Source organism: the organism of the source record quoted next, unplaced genomic scaffold (genome assembly GCF_019419815.1).
Source record: "Pyrus x bretschneideri cultivar Hongxiangsu unplaced genomic scaffold, Pyrus_bretschneideri_v1 Contig145, whole genome shotgun sequence".
Classification (NCBI taxonomy): domain Eukaryota; kingdom Viridiplantae; phylum Streptophyta; class Magnoliopsida; order Rosales; family Rosaceae; genus Pyrus; species Pyrus x bretschneideri.
In genome coordinates, this window is record NW_025999441.1 from 1 (window position 1) to 20092 (window position 20092).

Below are 20092 nucleotides of genomic sequence, written 5' to 3' on the forward strand. Positions count from 1 at the left end.
GTTAAGAATGTTTTGGACCTTCTGGGAAGTTATTGAATGGATTACTCCTTTCTCGGAATTTATTGAACTATTCTGTACAGAATACAATCAACTCGTCACGAGACCTCACATTTCACATTTACTTGACTGTAAACGTCTCGAAACTTGGTTGCTTTCTCCATCTGTTGATCTGTTGAAAGGGAAACATAAACCTTCTTGGGTTGGCACCCAGTGATAGGATCTTCTGTTTCTGAGTTGGAGCCCGAGTACAAATTGATTCCTGCAGCGCCTTGAGTGACTGAGGATTCAAAAGAATCTTGAGATGATACAAATTCTTCCTCCAAACATTGACTGTGTGCCTCCACTAAGTTCCTTTCTGTCCCTGAGGTATCACTGTCTCTCTGGTTATCTTCAGATTCATGGAGTGTCCTAGAAATCGGGTGATAGATTGGCTGACTTGACATATCTTTATGCCATTTGGTGACATCATCTGGACTTGTCATGCGAACTGCTGGTTCTTTTACCAATATGTTTGTCCCAACCTTCTGTTGAGCTTCGTGATTGCTTGACTTAAGCGGAAATCGTGCAACCAAAGACATGAAGGCAGAGCTACAAAGGTTAAAGGAACAAAAAGAATACTGTTCACTTTCAAGACATTCACGTATGGGAAATCTGGTTGTATAATGTATATACATGCCAAAGTTGTGAACGTACCTTGATAGATGGTCTGAAACATTCTGAGTAAGGAAAACTCCAATCACTGAGTCAACAACTGATCCTTTCCATTTTGAAAAACGTCTGTCTCCTGTATAGATTAATTTTATCAAAGGTTCTGCATGTTACCCTTGAAGTACCCATCAACTAATTGGAGAAAATGATAATGAATTATGTCTTTATGGTACATGAGAAGCAAAAGTACTTCTTACCCGTTGTCTAATTGGGAGAAATACAAATTGTGCAATCTTTAACAATGAAAAACTTCTTCGCAAAAAATGGCATCAGCTTGGTTTATATATGTTTCATATGTAGTCAAGTTAGATTGAGCTTAATTTTTCCATATTGAATATAAAATTGAAACCTTGTGGATTCTTGACATAGGTGAAAATGTATTTTGTGCTGCAGATTGCCAATAAAGTAGTTTATGTGAGCTAGAAAATTTGCTGCTTTAGGAGAAAAGGAAACGTGGGTCAGCCTAGCAAGTGGTATGAAATTTAAAACATTCATATCTTTGTTTTCGTACATGTGTGTGTGTGTGTGTGTGTGTGTGTGTACCATTGTTGTGATCATTTAAGATTTTCTGCTAGATAGAACCTCACTGCATATTTATCAAAATTTTACCGGCCATCAACTCTGATAAATAGGTTATGGTTCACTGGTTTAACCATTTGGTCAAGGCTGCGCTGGTCTTCTGGATAATTTACTAAACATTTTTTTTAGTAGATTTTCAAATTGACTTGGAAAAATATGTATTTGCCAACATAACAATGCTAATTCTTTTTATTCATATTTTGGTCATTTTTGCACTTGAATTCTTCCTAGTCAGTCATTTTTGATGTAATGAAAAGGCTTTTGTATTAATCATTGTTTATAATGGAGTATAGATTAAGAAAGGGCTACATCAAGTGCTTAGAGCTGATTAATTTACAGTACATATTCACTCAATTACAAAACAATTGTATCTTCTCTAAAGCTATTGCTTCTCAAGACGTCTATGTAATCAAAAGACCTTTTAATCCCTAAAATGTCAGTCTTCTATTACCTTCTCATTATTTCAGGTGTGATTGTGTGAAAAACCCTTCTTTTTTCACCCAAAAAAAAAAAAAAAAGAAAAAGAAAGAGAAAAGAATAAAAAGAAGGAAGTACATGTTTTTTTTCTAGCTTACTAGGTGGGTGGCTTAACTTGCAGTTCACACAGTTGGACAGGCAATACAGTATAGTAATGAATCTAAGGATGATCGTCCTCTTTAGTTCAGAGCTTCAATATTTAATAATACTTTGCAATTAAATCTGTTAAAGAGCTTTCAAGCATGTAGACGGCAATGTTGACGTTATAATTTTTTTAACATATGCAACGTGGTAGTTCTTGACAATACAATTTAGGAATAAAATATAAGTTATTGTACCTTGAACAAGATGCATGCGTGCAATGAATGATTCAACTCGGCCTTGGAAAACCTTTCTTTCCTCTTCCCAATACTTTTCCTTTTTCTTATCATTTCCTTCAATGCCTCCGCTTCCTTCCTTGCCCATCAAAAGATTCCATATCCTATTTGTTTCTGGGTCAAGCTCTACTTTAGGCCGTGGCTTACGTCTCTTGATAAATCTTTCGTAGGGAACAACTGCACCGTCTCCTTTGTACGGGACAAGGGCATTTTGCTCGTGCTCTAAAATTTTGCTGCATCTTCCATTGAGGTTCAGATTATTAAACTCATTTATGATGTTATCTATTGATATAATATGTCCACTTACCGGAAATCCTGCATCAAAATCAAGAGTATGTCATTATTTGTGAGTTGAAAATAACTATTGTGATGATACATTTTTTTAAGAGGTTTTTTATGTTAGAAGTACCGATTGCTTTTGAAGAAGGCTGCTGATAATTGTACGAGGCATCCTTCTCTAGCAGGACATTATCTATACCTGCCTGTGTGGGTCCCACAGTCTGCTTCATTTTTAACATGTTATCATGGTGAGTTCGAGATACCTGCTTGTTTCCTGGTTCAACGGATTTTTTGGGGTATGATGAGGCTAGCTGGTTACAGGTTTCGATCGTGGAATGGGTGGAAAAACCAAGACCTTGGGTGAAATCGTGGCATGAATGTGATTTGGATGAGATCTGCGGATTTAGAAAATTATTCCCAGAAGTGATTGAGTAAGTGTATCTGTCACTCGTAAACTTGTCCACTCCTTTGTTCTGTCTATCCATGCTTTTGTTACTTTCAATGGAAGAACTCAATATCGTATGTTTCTTTGATGCGAATCCATTTGAGTTGACTTTATTTTGCCCTGTTCTTTCAAATTTTCCCAGACGCTTCTCAATTGGTGTAACTTCACAAGGCGTATTATAGATGCCCAAATACCCATTCTCGAATTTCTGTTTCTTATGACGTGGTGAAAAATCCTGGCCTAGCATTCTCTGATGGCCATCCATTTGATATATCTCTTGGCAAGACAGTGAACTAGGTGGATGATTGGTAGAAAGATGTGTATGCTCCACGGTTCGACAATACTCCCTCTTGGATCCCCTTACTTCACTTGGAAGGGAGAGGGAGAAGATCTTTAGTACCGAGTGAGAGTCACCCTGGGTAATATTTTCTTTCATCTGACGGCTCTTACCACTAGTTTTTGCTCGAATGACATCTTGACACATTACTTCATCATGGCGAAGTTGCTGCAAGGGAGTATCCATCTCTGCATCTTCTCTGGCATAAATCATAATTCCCATTTTCTACATGTCTACCCATAACATGCAAATTTTTCAGATGCATGTCTTTTGTTGTAGCAAGTAGGGATGCCGATGGTTGCCTTTCTGGCAGGAATAAAAAGTTATTTGGCATGAGATTCATGGAAGAGGTACAGTTACTCATAGTTCCTGGAATCTGGTTCTCTACCATCAATTCGTTCTGTAGGGCACCTTGCTTTGCTGGTCTGGCTTTTAAACCCTGGTTAGTTACAGGGACAATAGGTGTCCCTTGAGAATCAAAATTCATCTTGATCCCTTGCTGCATCTCATCTTGTTGACCACCTGCTTTGCATTGGTTTTCATCCATGGTATTTTCCGAATCAAAATTTAGAGCTCTTCTGCATGATTTTGCACCTTTTCCAGCATTAGGGTCTATTGTCTCCCTTATACCATTTGCCAGTGGACTTGGGGATTCCTTTTGAACATTCTTTCTTACGTACTTCCTCTTTGCTGGTTGGCTCTCCTTAGACTCTGTATTGCTTGGAGTTGTAGGCTTTGGTGTCCCCTTGGGTTTGCCTTCTCTGATTACTTTGGGCCTGTGTTTTCTTCGCTTCGATGGTTTCTGCTGCGGTGTCTTGTTTAGATCAGTCCCTCTGTCACCTTCCCTGTCAGAATCTTTGTTTCCCTTGTATGGTGTAGAAATTGCTGATGTTGATGACTTCACAATGTTCTGCAAGAGTTCGTAACCATTTTTTTGAATTGCTTCATCTCCTATAGACGTGGTTAGTTTCACCTGCTCATCTTTTTCCTTGCTAGAACCCTCCTCCATCAAGAATTTCAGTAATGCAGAAAGCTGGTCGTTCTCCAAATTCTTGTCCTGGTCTGTTGTGAATTGGTGTTGGCTGGCAACACATGAGGCAGCATCGGCTTCTATTGTTGGTAAGGAGTTTAGATCACAGCTTGACATGAATGGTACAGGGAAATCATCTGTGCAGAAAGCAGTTTTTCTGTCAAATAATTTTAACAGTGAAGGGATTTTTGGCAATATATGGCCATTAAGAAATTGTCCACTGGAGTGAAATTCATCATGATTTCAAGACCATTTAGATGCAGTATGACACACCCAAGTTATAAATGTTTCACCTTCATCAATTTGTGATTTTCCAATTAAAATTGAAATATTTTATGGATTGCTTATATATATTGGTCTATTGCCTTAAGCCGTTGAATTGTGCAAAGGTAAATGTTTTAGGCTTTCAAGTACAACAAGCCACTAGATTTTGAGAGCCAACCACCACATCTAAGTTAAAGTGGGTAAACTTTACGGAGGTTAATACTAAGAATCACTATTATCTAATGGCATTCAAAAAGTGTAACGTTCTTGCTTTGTTTTGCCCCTCTTTCCCCTGCTTTTCTTTTGTTTTTGGTTAACATCATCCAACAGCGTCAAGTCTTTACTTTTAGGTAGTGTTTGGGTGCCAAAATGAAGTTGGTTAAGTGAAAAATAAAGATAAGATACAAACAAGTTATAGTGCATATAGATCATTGGTTAAATGTAAAAGATACTTGCAATTAAGTTGAAACTAGCCTCTCTGCACGCACTAACGTGCGTGCGAGAGGCATTTTTGCATCACGGGCGCTACGCGCCCCTAAATGTGTATTGTGTTAGTTTTGTTCCATTGTGGTTGTCAATGTATATGCTTTAGAAAGTATGATACCAAGTTTGGAGGTGAGGGATGAAATCTAGAAGATGACTGCACCTAATTGGAAGCAATAAATTGAAGTTGTTGACGTGGATACTCTCTCACACACAGCAATGCCTATTACGGTGTTCTCAAGCACGTGCGAAAGACACTTTTTAAATCACGGCACGCTACACGCAACTTACACATTTTAGATGTATTTACATGCGAGGATTGGTTCAAAGTATAGAAACATAAAATAAAGGCGATTATCATCTCTAATAATACAGGCGGGATCTAAAGTATTTTGTCTAGAATATGTAAAAAAAAAAAAAAAGTAATAAATAACAGAGAAGATCCTTATAACTTAGTTGCAACTAAAAATTAAATAAAAAGTATAAAAACAATCCGAGAAATTTAATTGACCTTGATACACATGACACAAAAAAATATCATGAACTCATATCATTCCGTCATGTTGAAAATTTAATGCGTTTGGTTAAAATCAAATATTAGCATTATTTGTAATTGAAGTGCATTAAAAGTTGAAAAAGGGAATTAAACATTAAAAGAAAGAATGTAACCTTATGTTGAATTCGAGGGAAGCAAAATATCTTTGTACACAACATTTCTTGTGAAGACTCCTTCGTTACCGTGTAACTCTCCTTTCTTTACCAAGACTTTTGTTGTAGACGCTGAAACTCCTCTTGATAAAGCCACGTACAATTGTCCATGACTGAATACGTGATCTGGTAGATAAATACCCACATTTGGTATTGTTTGCCCTTGTGATTTATTTATAGTTAGTGCAAAACTCAATTTCACTGGAAACTGTTTTCTCATCATTTCGAATGGGAGTCCTGCGCTTTCTGTGGTCTTTAAAGAGATTCTTGGTAAAAACACTCTAGTTCCAGCAAATTGTCCAGATAAGATTTCGGCATCAATTAGATTATTGTAAGCTCCATGGCAAGCCAGTCTTGTACCATTGCACAACCCCATCTTCGGATCGATATTTCTCAAAAGCATTATCGGGGCACCTTTTTTCAAAGTTAACTGATGAGGGGGCATTCCACCAGGTGAGATTGAATTCAAGAATTCTTGTTGATACAAATTTCTCACATCGTCCTCAACTGAATCGAAAGAGTATAAGATATGTTCAATCCCCGGAAATTTATCGATGATCATTTTATTGATTTTGTCAGCATCCTCATTTTTTGGTGTTATAATTGCTCTTTCCACCAAGTATCTTGCATCACATACATGACATTCCAAATCGGGGAAAACTTCATTAACCAATTGGAAAATGGATTCTTCACCATTCCATGGAATAACCATAGATGATGGTAATTGCATCATGTCGTCTATCATAGTTTCTTGTTCCCCATTACCAACATGAAGTAAGAACTCTGAAAAGTCTTGATCATTGATGGATCTCATGTTATGCCTAAGACGAATGATTTTCACGTGTTCCCAAAATGAAGCATTAATCATACTTGCTTGCATCAATTCAGATCTTGTACCTTTTGGAACAACTGGAAGAACTTGTCGAAAATCTCCTCCAAAGATTATGACCTTTCCTCCATATGGTAGGTCAACGCCCATTATATCTTTGAACGTTCGATCGAGAGCCTCAAATGCAAACCTGTGTGCCATTGGTGCTTCATCCCAAACAACAGCTGATGTTTTTCTTATCAATTCTGCCAAATCTGACTGGATACTAATAGAACATGTGGAAGATGCATCTGGACTGAGGGGAATTTTAAATCTAGAGTGTGTTGTCCTTCCACCTGGTAATATGGTTGTTGCAATTCCAAATGTTGCTGTTGCCAATATAATATGACCCTTACTCCTTAAGGTTGCTAACAAAACACGATATAAGTATGTCTTTCCTGTCCCTCCGGGACCATCCACAAAAAATATGGCATTGTCTCGTTGTTCAATAGCAGACACAATCGAGTTATACGCTGTCATTTGGTCTTCATTTAGATTTTGTACCGCATTGAGGTCTGCTTCAGAGATGTCAAGTGAAACTTCATCTTGTATTATCCTTGGAATTGTGTTGTCTCTAACACAATCTTGTGTTATTTGTGGTAAATCGTAATCAGATACAGACTTACTATGTTGCACTAATAGTCCGTTCAAGTCTTGCAAAAGCTTGTTCAAGATAGAAGTATTATTTGTGGTACTTGAAATAGAATAATCTTCCACCATAAATGAATGAAATTCATCCCATAATCTTCTTACTCCATGTGGCTCACAATAAACTAAGATGGTAACAAACAACCTTCGCAAAGCTGACGGCATGCGAATGTTAGTGGCTTCACAGAGACACTGTCTAATGCTATCATCATCTTCTAGCAAACCTCGTTGTTCCACTGCCTTCTTAAATGTTGGTTGTACAATGTCATTTACTGTTCTTAAGTTCTCAAATGATGTTGGTCCTCTAACATGATTAAGAAGGATGCGTAAGTAGAATTTTTCACCCTCATTCGGCGAGACTGCATATATCCGGCCAATAACTTTATGGTTATTCATCCTCTCACTCCAGAGTTTATCTCTTTGACTCCATTTGAACCGTTCAGGGAATTCCCGGTATAAGTATTGTCTTGCTTCCGGGCAAGTGGTATTCTTGATAAAAAACTCTGTCAACATAGTCATCGAGTTAGTGTCATCTGCCAAAATATCTGCTACTCTTTGGTGAGGGTAAAAATGAATAGTTTGTCCTTCAGGAAGATGAATTTGTAATCGTTCCACCGATGGATAAAGTCGATTAGTTACAAATTTGAATATTCTCCATAAAGCTTCAGGTGCACAAACCCATCTTGCATCAACAAACTGCTTTATTTCATCTTGAATAGGTTCATGATGGACTTCAAAAGCTACTCGGTCGGGACCTTTGTAAACATATTTGTACAGATACTTAACACTCTTAATGCTGCAACAAATCTCAACATTAATATGACAATCATATCTGAGGAGTAGCCATGAGTTGTACGGAATGACCCACCGATTATCCACCATTATACGTGCATTATGATCTAATGGGATTGGATCATGATTGTCTCTTCTACGATAGACTGGATAAGAATCATTTCCTTGAACTGTAGTTGGTGCAAATGGCTTAGGATAATTTCATTTACAGCTACCACGTTTCATACAGGGTGATCGTGAATTGTGTATTCCACATGGACCATGTATCATATGCCTTAAGACGGCACCATACAATTCAGGCTCTTCATTTGGATTTGGTATTTCAGCCCGTACCACCTGATCATAATCATCTGGACTATTAAGCTTATCATTTTCTTCTATCATGAGAAGCATGTGAACATGGGGGAGACCGCGCTTTTGAAACTCAATGACATATACATATGCAAGAACTTTGCCTAAAACACCTTTTTTTATAACATCATTCTTCAACTCTTCAAATTTTGCACGAAAAACCCTTGTAAGCAAATCTGGTCGATCTTGTGGTGTTTGGCCAGGTAGTAGCTCATCACTTATTTCTTCCCAAGTTGGATTACATGTCATTGTTAGGAAAATGTCTGGTCTTCCATATTTTTGAACCAAAGTCATTGCATCTTGATACCTTTGATACATGTCTCGGGGACTACCAACAAAAGATGATGGTAATATAGTCCTACGACGACCGACGTCTCCTGTATTTGTTTTGTTATAAGTCGTTAATAAGTCTAAATATGTTGTTTTGTTTCAACCCTTTAATAAGTCTCATTTAATGTGACAGAACATGAACTTAAAGAATATATGTTTTATTATAAACTGATTAGCTTCATACCTGCATTATTTTGTCCTGCAATTAATGAGTCTTGCAGTCCTCGATAAAATTCAGATCGAATTGTGTGTTGATTATTACGCATCCATCTAAGCTTTTGTGATTCGATCTTGACGTAGTTATCAACTACATATTGTTGCAATAGGCGGCCACCACGAAGTAGAAGCGATTCGTCATGTTGACGGATCTAAAATGATAAAATTCATTGTTCAACACAATATAAGTTTTAAAAATTTATATTGTATTCATAGAGATGAAGGTCTTAGGTTACCTGAAGAAGATACGAATAATAGTCACAACATGTCACTTTTCTGCTGTTGTTATTTCGAGTATTCACATCCCATCCATATGTTCCATAAGGTAACAACAATGGATATTGTAAAGGGTCATAGTAGCCGACACAGTCTTTGATACTCTTAAGTTGACCATCTGTAGTTTGCACAACAATATCTCGACCTCTAATGTTTTCTGATCCTTCACCACCTACTATGATTGCAGCAACCTGAGATGCAGATGGTAGACAATATTGTCGTTGATTCGCGGGCTGCTCTTTGATAATCAATCTACAACTTTGCAAATCTTGACGTTGCGCAAGGTGGTGAAATGTTTGCACAAATGGATTATATTGATTCAAGATTTGTTGGATTTTTTCAACCACACCTCTGTTTAGTGCTTCACTTTCTCTCATTCGATTGTCTATTTCATGAGCTGTGTCATATATATACATTTGTAGGAATCTCGGTCTACTATCTCTAATAGGCAAAAGACTTCCAATCTTATGATATATGGAACCTTGAGCACGAAATGTGTAAATACCACGTCTTCCAGTTGCTAGGTTTTCGTCAACATGAACTCCCATTGAAGTGAAGGCAAAAATGTGGTTGTAAGCTCGTATATTCTGCCTAAAATGTCTTCCCTCGGCAGATTGGTTGCAAAAAAGCTCAGTCATTTCAGGAGGGGACGGTGCCAATGGTAGAGCAAGCTTTCCACGTAAGCAACACATTTCAGATGTTTCATGAGAGAACAAACGGGCATGACAATCTGGACATGTGGTTGGATTTGGCATGTGAAATCTTGGGATTTCCATGTTTTCATTAAAGTTTCTAGCACAATTATGAATTGGCCTTCTTCCCATAGTATGATGTCGAGGTGGTACGTCCTCGTTAGGCTGGATCTCATTTTCATTAATGAGATTAAAAGCATCTGCTTAAAAAGGAAACATTAAAGGTGTTTCATGATTTAGAGAGCATAGTTGAAATTGTAGGTATTAATATTCAAAAGCTAATACCTTCATTGATGATGGGCAGATAACAATGACTCATTGGAGTATTCGAACTGAACGATTGCGCTGTTGTATTTTCTGTTATAATCAAATGAAATGGAAGTAAGGTAATAAGTAGTGTTTACAGTAATGATGATATTGATGTTTATCTTTTTCAAAGTTGTACTATGGTAGTTTGTGCGATTACCATTATTAGTGAAACTTTGTATTAGTCCATCCCGAGGCAAGCGTGTCCTATTCGATCGGGCAATTTGCCTTATATGAGTTAAGCGCATTGTTCTTGGAACTTGATTGTTGCTGCCTTCTCCAAACGGCACTATGTTTAGTCGTTCAACATGATTGCTACTGCCTTCATCGAATTGCACTATGTTAGGGTGTTGAACTTGATCGGCATCACCACCAAATAGCATTATGTTTGAGCGTTGAATTTGTTGAACACGATAATTGGATCGTCGCCGTGCTAAATATTCGTGTCTTTGGCTTGAACTCATTGAATTCCGCCTCATACGTTGTTGATCCCGCCATTGCTCTCGTTGGCTTTGTGTCTCATCAGTAACATATGCATTTTGTTGCTCTAAACCAAGAAACGTAATGGTGCACGAAAAATATTAGTAAGCATAGAATATTATTTAAGTACCTACATACGTATTTTTTTTTCCTTTTGTTTTTGTAATTGAATCATTGGTATACATTACGTTTTTTTTTATTTTCGTTTGATTGAGACTGCCTAGGTCACATAATAAGTGGCAGAGGAAGAAGAAAACAAAGAAAAAGTGAATGTTTTGTATTTTGAGCTATTTTCTCTTTAAAGTCTGTAGATTTTAGTGATCAAAAAAGCAAAAACTGTGGATTGTTTTGGATGCCAGACCTTGGATGAATAGTATTGTTTATTTTAATTGATCACAGAAAAGAAAAACTCTTTTTTTTTTGGATGAGAGTGGTTTTCTTCTAGCCGTTTTCGGATGAAAATGAATGCAACGCCAATATCTCTGAATCTAGGGTTTACTAAAATTTAGTGAATTTCATGCACTGAATCATTGATTTATGATTTCATTTCTCTGATTTGGGTTATGCTTTTTGCTTCCTTTGATTTTGCATCTGTATAATTATGTGCTACATGTTTTTGTTTAACTTCACAATTTTTTCCATTTAGTATCGATGTACTATATCTTTATGTGATGTTATTTTTATATTTTTCTCTTGACTATTATAGTTGAACTGTTATTCCAAGTTTACATAATATTCCTTTCCTTATTTGTTTATTTTTATTTATTTTTTTAATTTTTATTTATTTATTTATTTTTCTTGTTTGGAGTACTTGTTAAAACGTTGGTCACTATGGTAAATATATACAATCCAAATGTTGAAATTATTATAGACATAACAGAATTATTAAATGGATGTTTGCATTGATAGTACAAAAAGGCAATGACAACTTAGAATCACTGATTTGTTCAATCTTATTATATTTGTCTTAATAATTTGTACAAAAATGTTAATACAACATACGAATTGAATAGAGACAAAAAAATAAGAAATCATAGTTACCCGCAGATGTCGGTCCTATGTTTTCTTGGTTTACTTCTGTTTGATTTTGGACTATATTGATTGAGTTCAAGCGGGTTTGATAATTGGCACGTCGTCGTATTGAAATTCGAGCCCGCTGTGATGAATTCATAGATTGTCGTCTTTGTCTTTGTTGATTGCTCCTATGATTTTGCCTTTCTTGATTACTCCTACGATACCTTGGGTCTGACTGTTGAAAATTGTGAACATTTGTTTGTCCAAAGTCAACTTCTTCATTGCCAACCTACATTGAGAAATTGCTAAACAAAATGAATTTTATTTTATTTTTGAAAAAGAAGAAAAAATATATCATCTGTACAAAAGAGGAATAATGCAGATAAGGTAACAACCTCTGACATATCGCTTCTATCAATTCCCTCCATACTTGATATGTTGTAGTCCTCCAAAAATCTTAAAACTGAAATTTCAATTTGATAATTCTTAATAAAGGTAAAATTGAAGAAAAATATGAAAACATAAAAAAAAAAAAAAAAATTAAGCTTACATCCATTATATATAGTTGAACCATAAATCATAAGGCAAAGGGAAAATACCCTTTCTCTCTCTCTCTCTCTCTCTCTCTCTCTCTCTCTCTCTCTCTCTCTCCTCGTTTTTAAAAGGCCATCGGCTGCATTGCCTTCCTGAGGGCCTAATGGATGACCATTCTTGTCATCCCTTTCTATTTCATCTCTGGCAGGGAAAGTAGCCTATTCTGTTTTGGACGTACATGCTTAATATTGATCACGATGGTGTTAAAATCACTCAAGTACGAAAAATGTAAAGTCTTATCTCATGTGAAGATTAATTAGAGTTTTGTTCTAAAGTAGGCATAAAAAGGTGATGCCTTTGACAACATTCAAAGTAAATATTAAACATGATGTGCGATTGTCTACCATCTAACAAATTAAGAGTGAAATGAAGGAAGTACCTTAGTAATGCAGTAATTCTGTTTGTATCTCTGTTTAAATGCTCCACTAATTCAATGCACCAAAGCCTATTTAACCAAAAAGAAATGAGCAGAATGTAGACAGGGAATTGATATTAGTAATGCAAACCACCCACTACCGATTAATAGTCCATGTTTGTAATCCTTATTTAAGCTTGACAGGATCAAAACAAATGAGTTTGAGATTTGAGTATAAAAGATTAAGATTGAGAGTTGAAATGTTGTACCGAGCAAGACTCTTTCTCGACCTGACATTATGCTGTTGTAACAATTATGCCAGTAGAATGCAAACAGCAAGAGAAGGAGATACCTACCACTGGAGATAACTTTTATTTGAAAACACCTCTTGGACCCGCTCTCACCCGAATGTATTTCTGGCATATCGAAAACAACAGAAAAGAACATTCCTATTAATTTCACTACCTGTGATAATAAAAAATGAAACAGATAACAAATTTTATAACAAATGTTGGTCTGCAGAAGCACCACATATTACTGATGATTATTCTTAGGGGTGGATCATTTAAACATATTTGAACGATCATCCAAATATTGGTTGGATGATCGAAAATTTTACCTCTGGAGGGATACTTGGATATGCATTAAGTTTGATAAGCATCAGTTCACGTTCTACTTGTGGCTCCCTTGAGAAGTCTTCGACCTGATAAAGCAGAATTATAAGTGAAGATAATGCAGAAACTACCAAAAGGTTTTACACGAAATACTAAAGACATCCACTAATTATAAACAAACCACCGAAATTAGGACTTAAATTTAAACACAATCAAAGCTAAAAGGAATATCAAAGTTTATTCAAACTTAAAAAATAGAATGAAACCATATACTTAAAATTTGATGTTAACAAATCCCTAATTTTAGATCACTTACCTTTAGTGCAAAAATCCTTGAAACAGAAATGGAAAGATGACGAAACGTGAAAGCACAATACTTCGAAACCCTTTTTTTCACAACTTGCAGAGTTGAAAATTTTCAAACACCTGCATTTGTCAAAGGAATTGATCACATTATATCCCCTGAAAAAATTTGTTTTTCAGAGACTATATAACCTTTTGTTTTTTAATAGCTCTAAAGTAAATTAGTCACACACAAACGATAAATAAATTAGGCCAACACTATTAGTAACCCAAAAAAATTGCAGAAAAATCTACAAAATAGCAAGACATGAGAAATATATGTGCATAAGAGAGAGTGAGTGTTTAACATATATCATATACCCATGGCGAAACACAAATAGAAAGTTTTCCCTTCAGTTTTGCAGCTATTCTCCCGGTTGGCCTTGGCCTCAATGAATCGTGACATTAAAAGTGGACCATAGCTTGGTTTTCTTATGAGCTACATGACGGACACAGATTAACACATCATGACACAACTTAATGATCTAACCGATCCTACACTTTCTTGCAGAATGCCAGGCAGCAAGATTCAACAGATTAATGTTATTATATTCAATACCGCAATACCAAATTGTAAAGTGAACTCTAAAAAGTAAGGCCTATGCTAGACATTTGTATTATATAGCAACTTCATTTCCATCACAGAGTACACATCATTGAACAAACTAAGAAGATACCTGTTGTAAATCCAGAAGCTTTCTTTCAAGATCTTTAACAGCATCGTGTCGCTCTTGAATTTTGGCCAAAGTGTCCATTATCTACAATTTGATACACAATTTTGGACCTGATCAATCTTAATCAGAAAATTAAGTGTTTCAACAACCCAAGCTAGAAGAGTTAGGAGCTTAAAATTAATTGTTCAAGATGTCAAAAAATTTGTCAAGTTTGTGAGAGAATGCACAATTTCGATAGTAAAAAGTGTTTATTTGGGGGTAGAGAATAAAAAAGGAAATTTGACAAACCTGGCCTCCACCTTGTTCTTGGATTGCCATCCATAAAATATGTTCACTGTATTGTGTGTCGATTAATCTTTCAATTGTCTGTACGATGTTAAATAATTAGAAACTGAGCTTTCACATTGGTATAGATATACCGTAATTTCGACAGTGCAATAAGTTTTACCTCTTCATCAGCTCTTATGCTCGTTACTGACATTCACAAAATGCAAGAGAAATAAACTATAAAATCAGATCATAGAAATTCAAGTAGAAGCTCCAGATATAGCAACCACTGATGAGTGGCAAGTGAGGGATTCAAACCTGTAAAAACTCGCCTCTCGACAACATCACGATACTCTTGATGGATGGTGTCCCTTAGAGTCTGCATGTTTTAAGTTTAAAAGTAACACTATTTTATCGATTAAAATTTGCATGTAACACCTCAAAAATATTAAGATTATATGGTATGGAGTCAGACATGGCGAAAAATATAAAATTTACAGCAGAAAGATGCTTAGAAGCATCCACTATGAGAACTGGTCTGCCGTTAACATCAAGAAATTCGTGTACATTAGTTTTTTCTGTTTCGGCTATACCCTGCACTCAATCACAGGATTAGGGAAGTACCAAAAAACACTGAAATAGTATGGCCACTGATTCATACCAATCTACATACACATTATTTCAATGTAAACATACACAATACTCACGTGCATACGCACGTGCAAAAGACCTTCTATTTATCACAGGCGCTGGACGCTCTTAAATTTTTTAAATGTATTTGATAAATGTGTAAATGAAATAATGTTAATGTTTAATCATACGACGTAGGTTACATTTCTTCAATATATCATGACCAAATTCTGGTACTTTTTGATACATTGATTCAAAACAAAAGATAAACAATATGTACATCCAAAAACATAAAGTTAACTTGTAATGTCATGGTTCCATTAATAAATCATGGCCTCTTTAATCATGCTCTGTTTTAATGGTTTAGTCTCATTAATCATGATCTTTTTCATGTCCACTTACTACTATATTTCCCAGTTTTTTTTCTCGCATACTATGCTATCTTTACCAACCAAACAGCCTAAAAAGTTTGTGACTCATTGCACCTCTGCAAAACTTTCTCCTTCACTTACAGAGTAGCAAGAATAAGGTGACTACTTGAAGCCGATTTACGCACAGTGCACAATAAAGAAGAAACCTGACTGCCCTTTGAAGCCGATTTACGCACAGTGCACGAATGAAGAAATACAACAGACCTAAAATTGCAACACTGTTCCAAAAAACACATCCAAAATTTAGAAACCCCAATTTTATTTATGCAATGAAAAATTAAAAAAAAAAAAAAAGTAAATTACCACTGGAATTCTTTATGGAGAGAGCGAGTCTGTGTCCACTTACTACTATATTTCCCAGTTTTTTTTCTCGCATACTATGCTATCTTTACCAACCAAACAGCCTAAAAAGTTTGTGACTCATTGCACCTCTGCAAAACATTCTCCTTCACTTACAGAGTAGCAAGAATAAGGTAACTTGAAGCCGATTTACGCACAGTGCACAATAAAGAAGAAACCTGACTGCCCTTTGAAGCCGATTTACGCACAGTGCACGAATGAAGAAATACAACAGACCTAAAATTGCAACACTGTTCCAAAAAACACATCCGAAATTTAGAAACCCCAATTTTATTTCTGCAATGAAAAATTTAAAAAAAAAAAAAAAAAAAAAAAAAGTAAATTACCACTGGAATTCTTTATGGAGAGAGCGAGTCTGAGTCTTCGGAGGATGCGATCGTAGTGGGAGAAGGGGCGGCCGAAGGCGACAAAAACGACGGCATTAGAGGTGGAGTGGGGACGCTGAGAGAGAGTGCTTGAGAATGTGGTGGAGGACGAAAGCGGCGCTGGAGGGAATAGCCGGTTAATTGTGGAAGGTAACTGAGAAAGTGGGGGATTAATACGGTTGAAAATGATGAACACCATGTTTAGTTTTTTCACTCACGTCTCTTTTTTTTCCTTTTTTCAGCTTTTTAAATAATTTGCTGTTTTTATTCCAAATTTTCTATTTGTTTGTGACAAAATTGCCCTTGTAAATTTGTTTCTATTATTTTCATTCAGTTTTGGATTTTTTTGTTTAAAGGGCTTTTTAGTCCAATTATTTTTGGTGAAGCCTTGAGACACCAAACTTGACTTCTGGCTTTCTAATATTAGAGATTTCAAGACATGAAAGTTCCGCTTGGAAGTGCTCTCATCTATGACAATATTCCAAATGTTTGAATCAGTTATTTGTCACGTAAGACTTTGATGGATTTGTGACACATTTCATGGAAATCTTTGTTTGCAGTGTATGACACAGATATGAGAACCGAATAAAAATACTTACTCTGGCATATCTGGGACAAGCTGTCACCATAACTCAAAGGGTTTGAATTTGAACTTGAGCAGTAATTTTGGTCGCCAAATAACCAATGAACTGAGTTGGAATCTCTCTGACTGTTGTCAACTTGAGAAGGAAAATCCATAACCAACGATGTGCTCATCACCTTACTTGAAGGATATGAACCATTGTTGCAATTTTGATTGGTTAGCAAGAAATGAGCCGAATCGATTCCTTGGTTTCTCAATTGAGGATGCAAATTGGGATATAGAAGTGTGTTCGCTGCTATGTCCACACTACTTGAAGGATATGAACCACTGTTGAAATTTTGGTTGGTTAGCAAGAAACTATCCGAGTCGATTCCTTGGTTTCTCAATTGAGGATGCAACTTAGGAATTAGAGGTGTGTTCGCTGCTATGTCCACACTTCTGCTCGGGTTCCCGTTTGCAGAGGCAACATAAGCAGCATTATCATGTAGTAACTGTTGTGTCAATGGATTATCTTTCCAACTTGAGCCTTCATCACAGAGCAACTGTGTGAAGAATCCTGCATTGTAGGAGTCCGAAATGTGATTGATCATTTGAATGTTCTCCCCCACACTACCATCATAACCACATCTATGTAGCTGACCATTCGGGCTAACAGCTTGAGTCATGCCATTGTAACTAGCCCCCACCGGTACATGCTCCCTCGTAATTCCAGTCAATTGTTGTTGCCGATTTCCTCCTTGATGGAGGTTCCCATAAAGTTTGACTGGGACCGGATGAGGCTTCACTGGAGTCGGCTTCTGTGGAGTCACTGGAACCCAAGAATCCACGACCCGTAAATTGTCATCCCGGAGAATAAACAATCCCCCTTCAAATTTCATCCTTGATTGAGCCCCTACAATTCACAAGCCATCCAAGTCTCTTTTGACTTGTCTCTTACATTAATGTCTCTATTAACACTCTCCCTGGTCTTCTTCTAATCAGATAACTTCAGCTGAAAACCGAAAAACGTCCGGTTTTCCTGTTTCTTATCCCCATTGCCGGAGACAACCGGTGCCAAAACGCCCAAATACTCCCTCCCACCTACCATGAATGCATAACAAAATCAGTATCCTATATGCCTGGAAATTGCTACGAATTACCATATCGGCATTCAAATTCCGGCAAGAAACACAACCGGAAAATTTTCAGAGACCAAGTCTCCCACCTAACATGCTAATTACAGAGAATATTCGATTTTCTGAAAAGTGAAAAGGCTTACAGTAATGGCAAAATGTATATGAGTGGAGGCAAAGGGGGCAGCTCAGCTCTCTCCGATCCGGCGGTGAGACGACTGAGAGTCGTCGGAGCTTGGTCAGCCAGTCAATGCCCGAATTTACAGTCAGTTTTCATTCAACAGTAGAGTAGGGGTTGTTAAGAGAGGATAGGAGAGAGGGGAAATGAAGACAAGTCAGATAGACTGTGAACTTTTATATTAAATGGAAACTTGGTTTGGGCACCTCCTGAATTTTATAAGATGGGCGCCCGCCGTAAGTAGGGTAAAATGAATTTTTACGGAAAGTGCTTTTATGGTAGTTATTTCACCAGTTTAATTTAGTACATTATATTTGTTGGGTTACTTGAATGACTGGTAAAACTAATAATTTAAACTTATGCTAACTCAGCTATAGTTTAAGTAGCGAGAGAAGTTATGAACAAAAAAATATTTTCACGTTTGAGATCATGCTGAAGTTATTTAGAATATCTTTAAAAAAATGTTAAAAGGTCAACGTCTACAATAATAGTAATCCAAAATAATATTAAAGTTTTCTGAAGCGTCAATTATTATGTGGTATGATATGAATTGACAGTAAAGGTAGTTGTTGTCAAATTTAACAACTTTAAATCCATTTTTAATTTAGGAATAAATGTTTTCTTATTACTTTTATTATTGTTTTTTGTTTTTTTTTTTTTGGTTGAGATTATTATTTTTTGTTTTAAAAATATTTATCTCTACTAATTAATAAAACACTTATTGTAAACAAAAATCTTATGAAATTATCAGTTTAACCTTCTAATTAAAATAGATCATAAATAAGAAATATGGGGCATAAATAAGAAATATGGGGCATAAATGTCATTTCACACAATCAAATTTTGTTGTTTTTTTTTTTCAAAGCCTCACTTACATGTAATCCTAACATATCTTTAATTATTTGAAAAAAAAAAAAAAAAAAACTTCTCACGACCACATTCTTTATTACTCCCTTCCTCTCTCCTGATATTTCAAAAATGAAAATAAAAAATTTTCTCACACACTTTGTGTGTTCCCATATGCTAGTTACAATTATAAAAAGTAAATAATAGCTTAAATTTGACATATTAAGTGAAGGACGAAATTAAAAAAAATTAAAATAAAATCAAAGTGCCACATAAAGCTTTCAAATTTAAACTTTATGTTTAAAATTTGACATCACTTTTGAAAATGCTCTTAGGATTTATTTTCTGAAATCTATATATTTTTAGTAAAAATGCAACTGAATTCTAAGAAGAACACTTGAAGTATTTCGTGCAAGAAGCACACAATTGATATTTCTTTCAAAATGCACTTCAAGTGCTTTTAGAAATTAAAAAAAATACTTGCTTTTTTAAAAGTACTTCCAAACAACCTATTAGTGGTATAAAATCCATTATGTTAAAACCTATGAAAACACTTTTAAGAAAAAACATGTAAGGCTGAAAGCTCTATAGCAAACCTCCATTCAATATGCACTTCAACATTTATAAATTCGACTAGCTAATTTGCTTATCCAAATAAGAACAGAAATAATCATAGTCCTAGCAATTTTGCAAAACTACTCGTGTGTGAATAGTGATGAAATGGTCGAAATGGAGGTAGAATAAGCATTCCAGAACATGGAAATGTTTTTATTTTTTATTTTTTACCCATTGATAAAAAAATTTTATAAATAAAAACACAACTAAAATTTTGAATTAAAAATTTTAAGGAAAATCAAGAGATAAAATAACCAAAAGTGTGCAAAAGGGTGAAATGATGTGTGCAGAGCAACTTCTGATTTGTTTACCATGATTTTGGTGTTTAAAGTCGCTGAGCGACTTCTCACCATCATTCCGTCTTCATCATGGTTAACACTAAATTGTTACAAGTAAAACAAATTGAGTGCAATAGAAAAAACCTAATGACATGTGGGGAACATAAGTTAGTTCATCAGCGACACAT

General features: G+C 35.8%; 1 protein-coding gene and 1 long non-coding RNA gene across 2 annotated transcripts; both read right to left on the reverse strand.

Annotated features, from left to right (window-relative positions):
• Positions 1 to 104: 104 nt before the first annotated feature.
• On the reverse strand, positions 105 to 18323 carry LOC125475390 (transcriptional activator DEMETER-like; the record flags this gene model as incomplete). The annotated part of the gene is given in 7 exon segments (XM_048580112.1): positions 105 to 588; positions 694 to 784; positions 2103 to 2456; positions 2551 to 3380; positions 3382 to 4369; positions 16892 to 17955; positions 18134 to 18323. Coding segments are annotated over 6 exon segments (3609 nt in total), but the record flags the coding sequence as incomplete, so codon positions are not given.
• LOC125475391 lies at positions 11272 to 15921 on the reverse strand. Its single transcript, XR_007256789.1, has 11 exons — positions 14982 to 15921; positions 14825 to 14885; positions 14688 to 14713; positions 14528 to 14605; positions 14243 to 14323; positions 13540 to 13649; positions 13229 to 13312; positions 12966 to 13025; positions 12634 to 12699; positions 12056 to 12123; positions 11272 to 11949 (listed from the first exon to the last, which is right to left on the reverse strand). It is a non-coding gene; the product is annotated as an uncharacterized LOC125475391 (long non-coding RNA).
• Positions 18324 to 20092: the final 1769 nt, after the last annotated feature.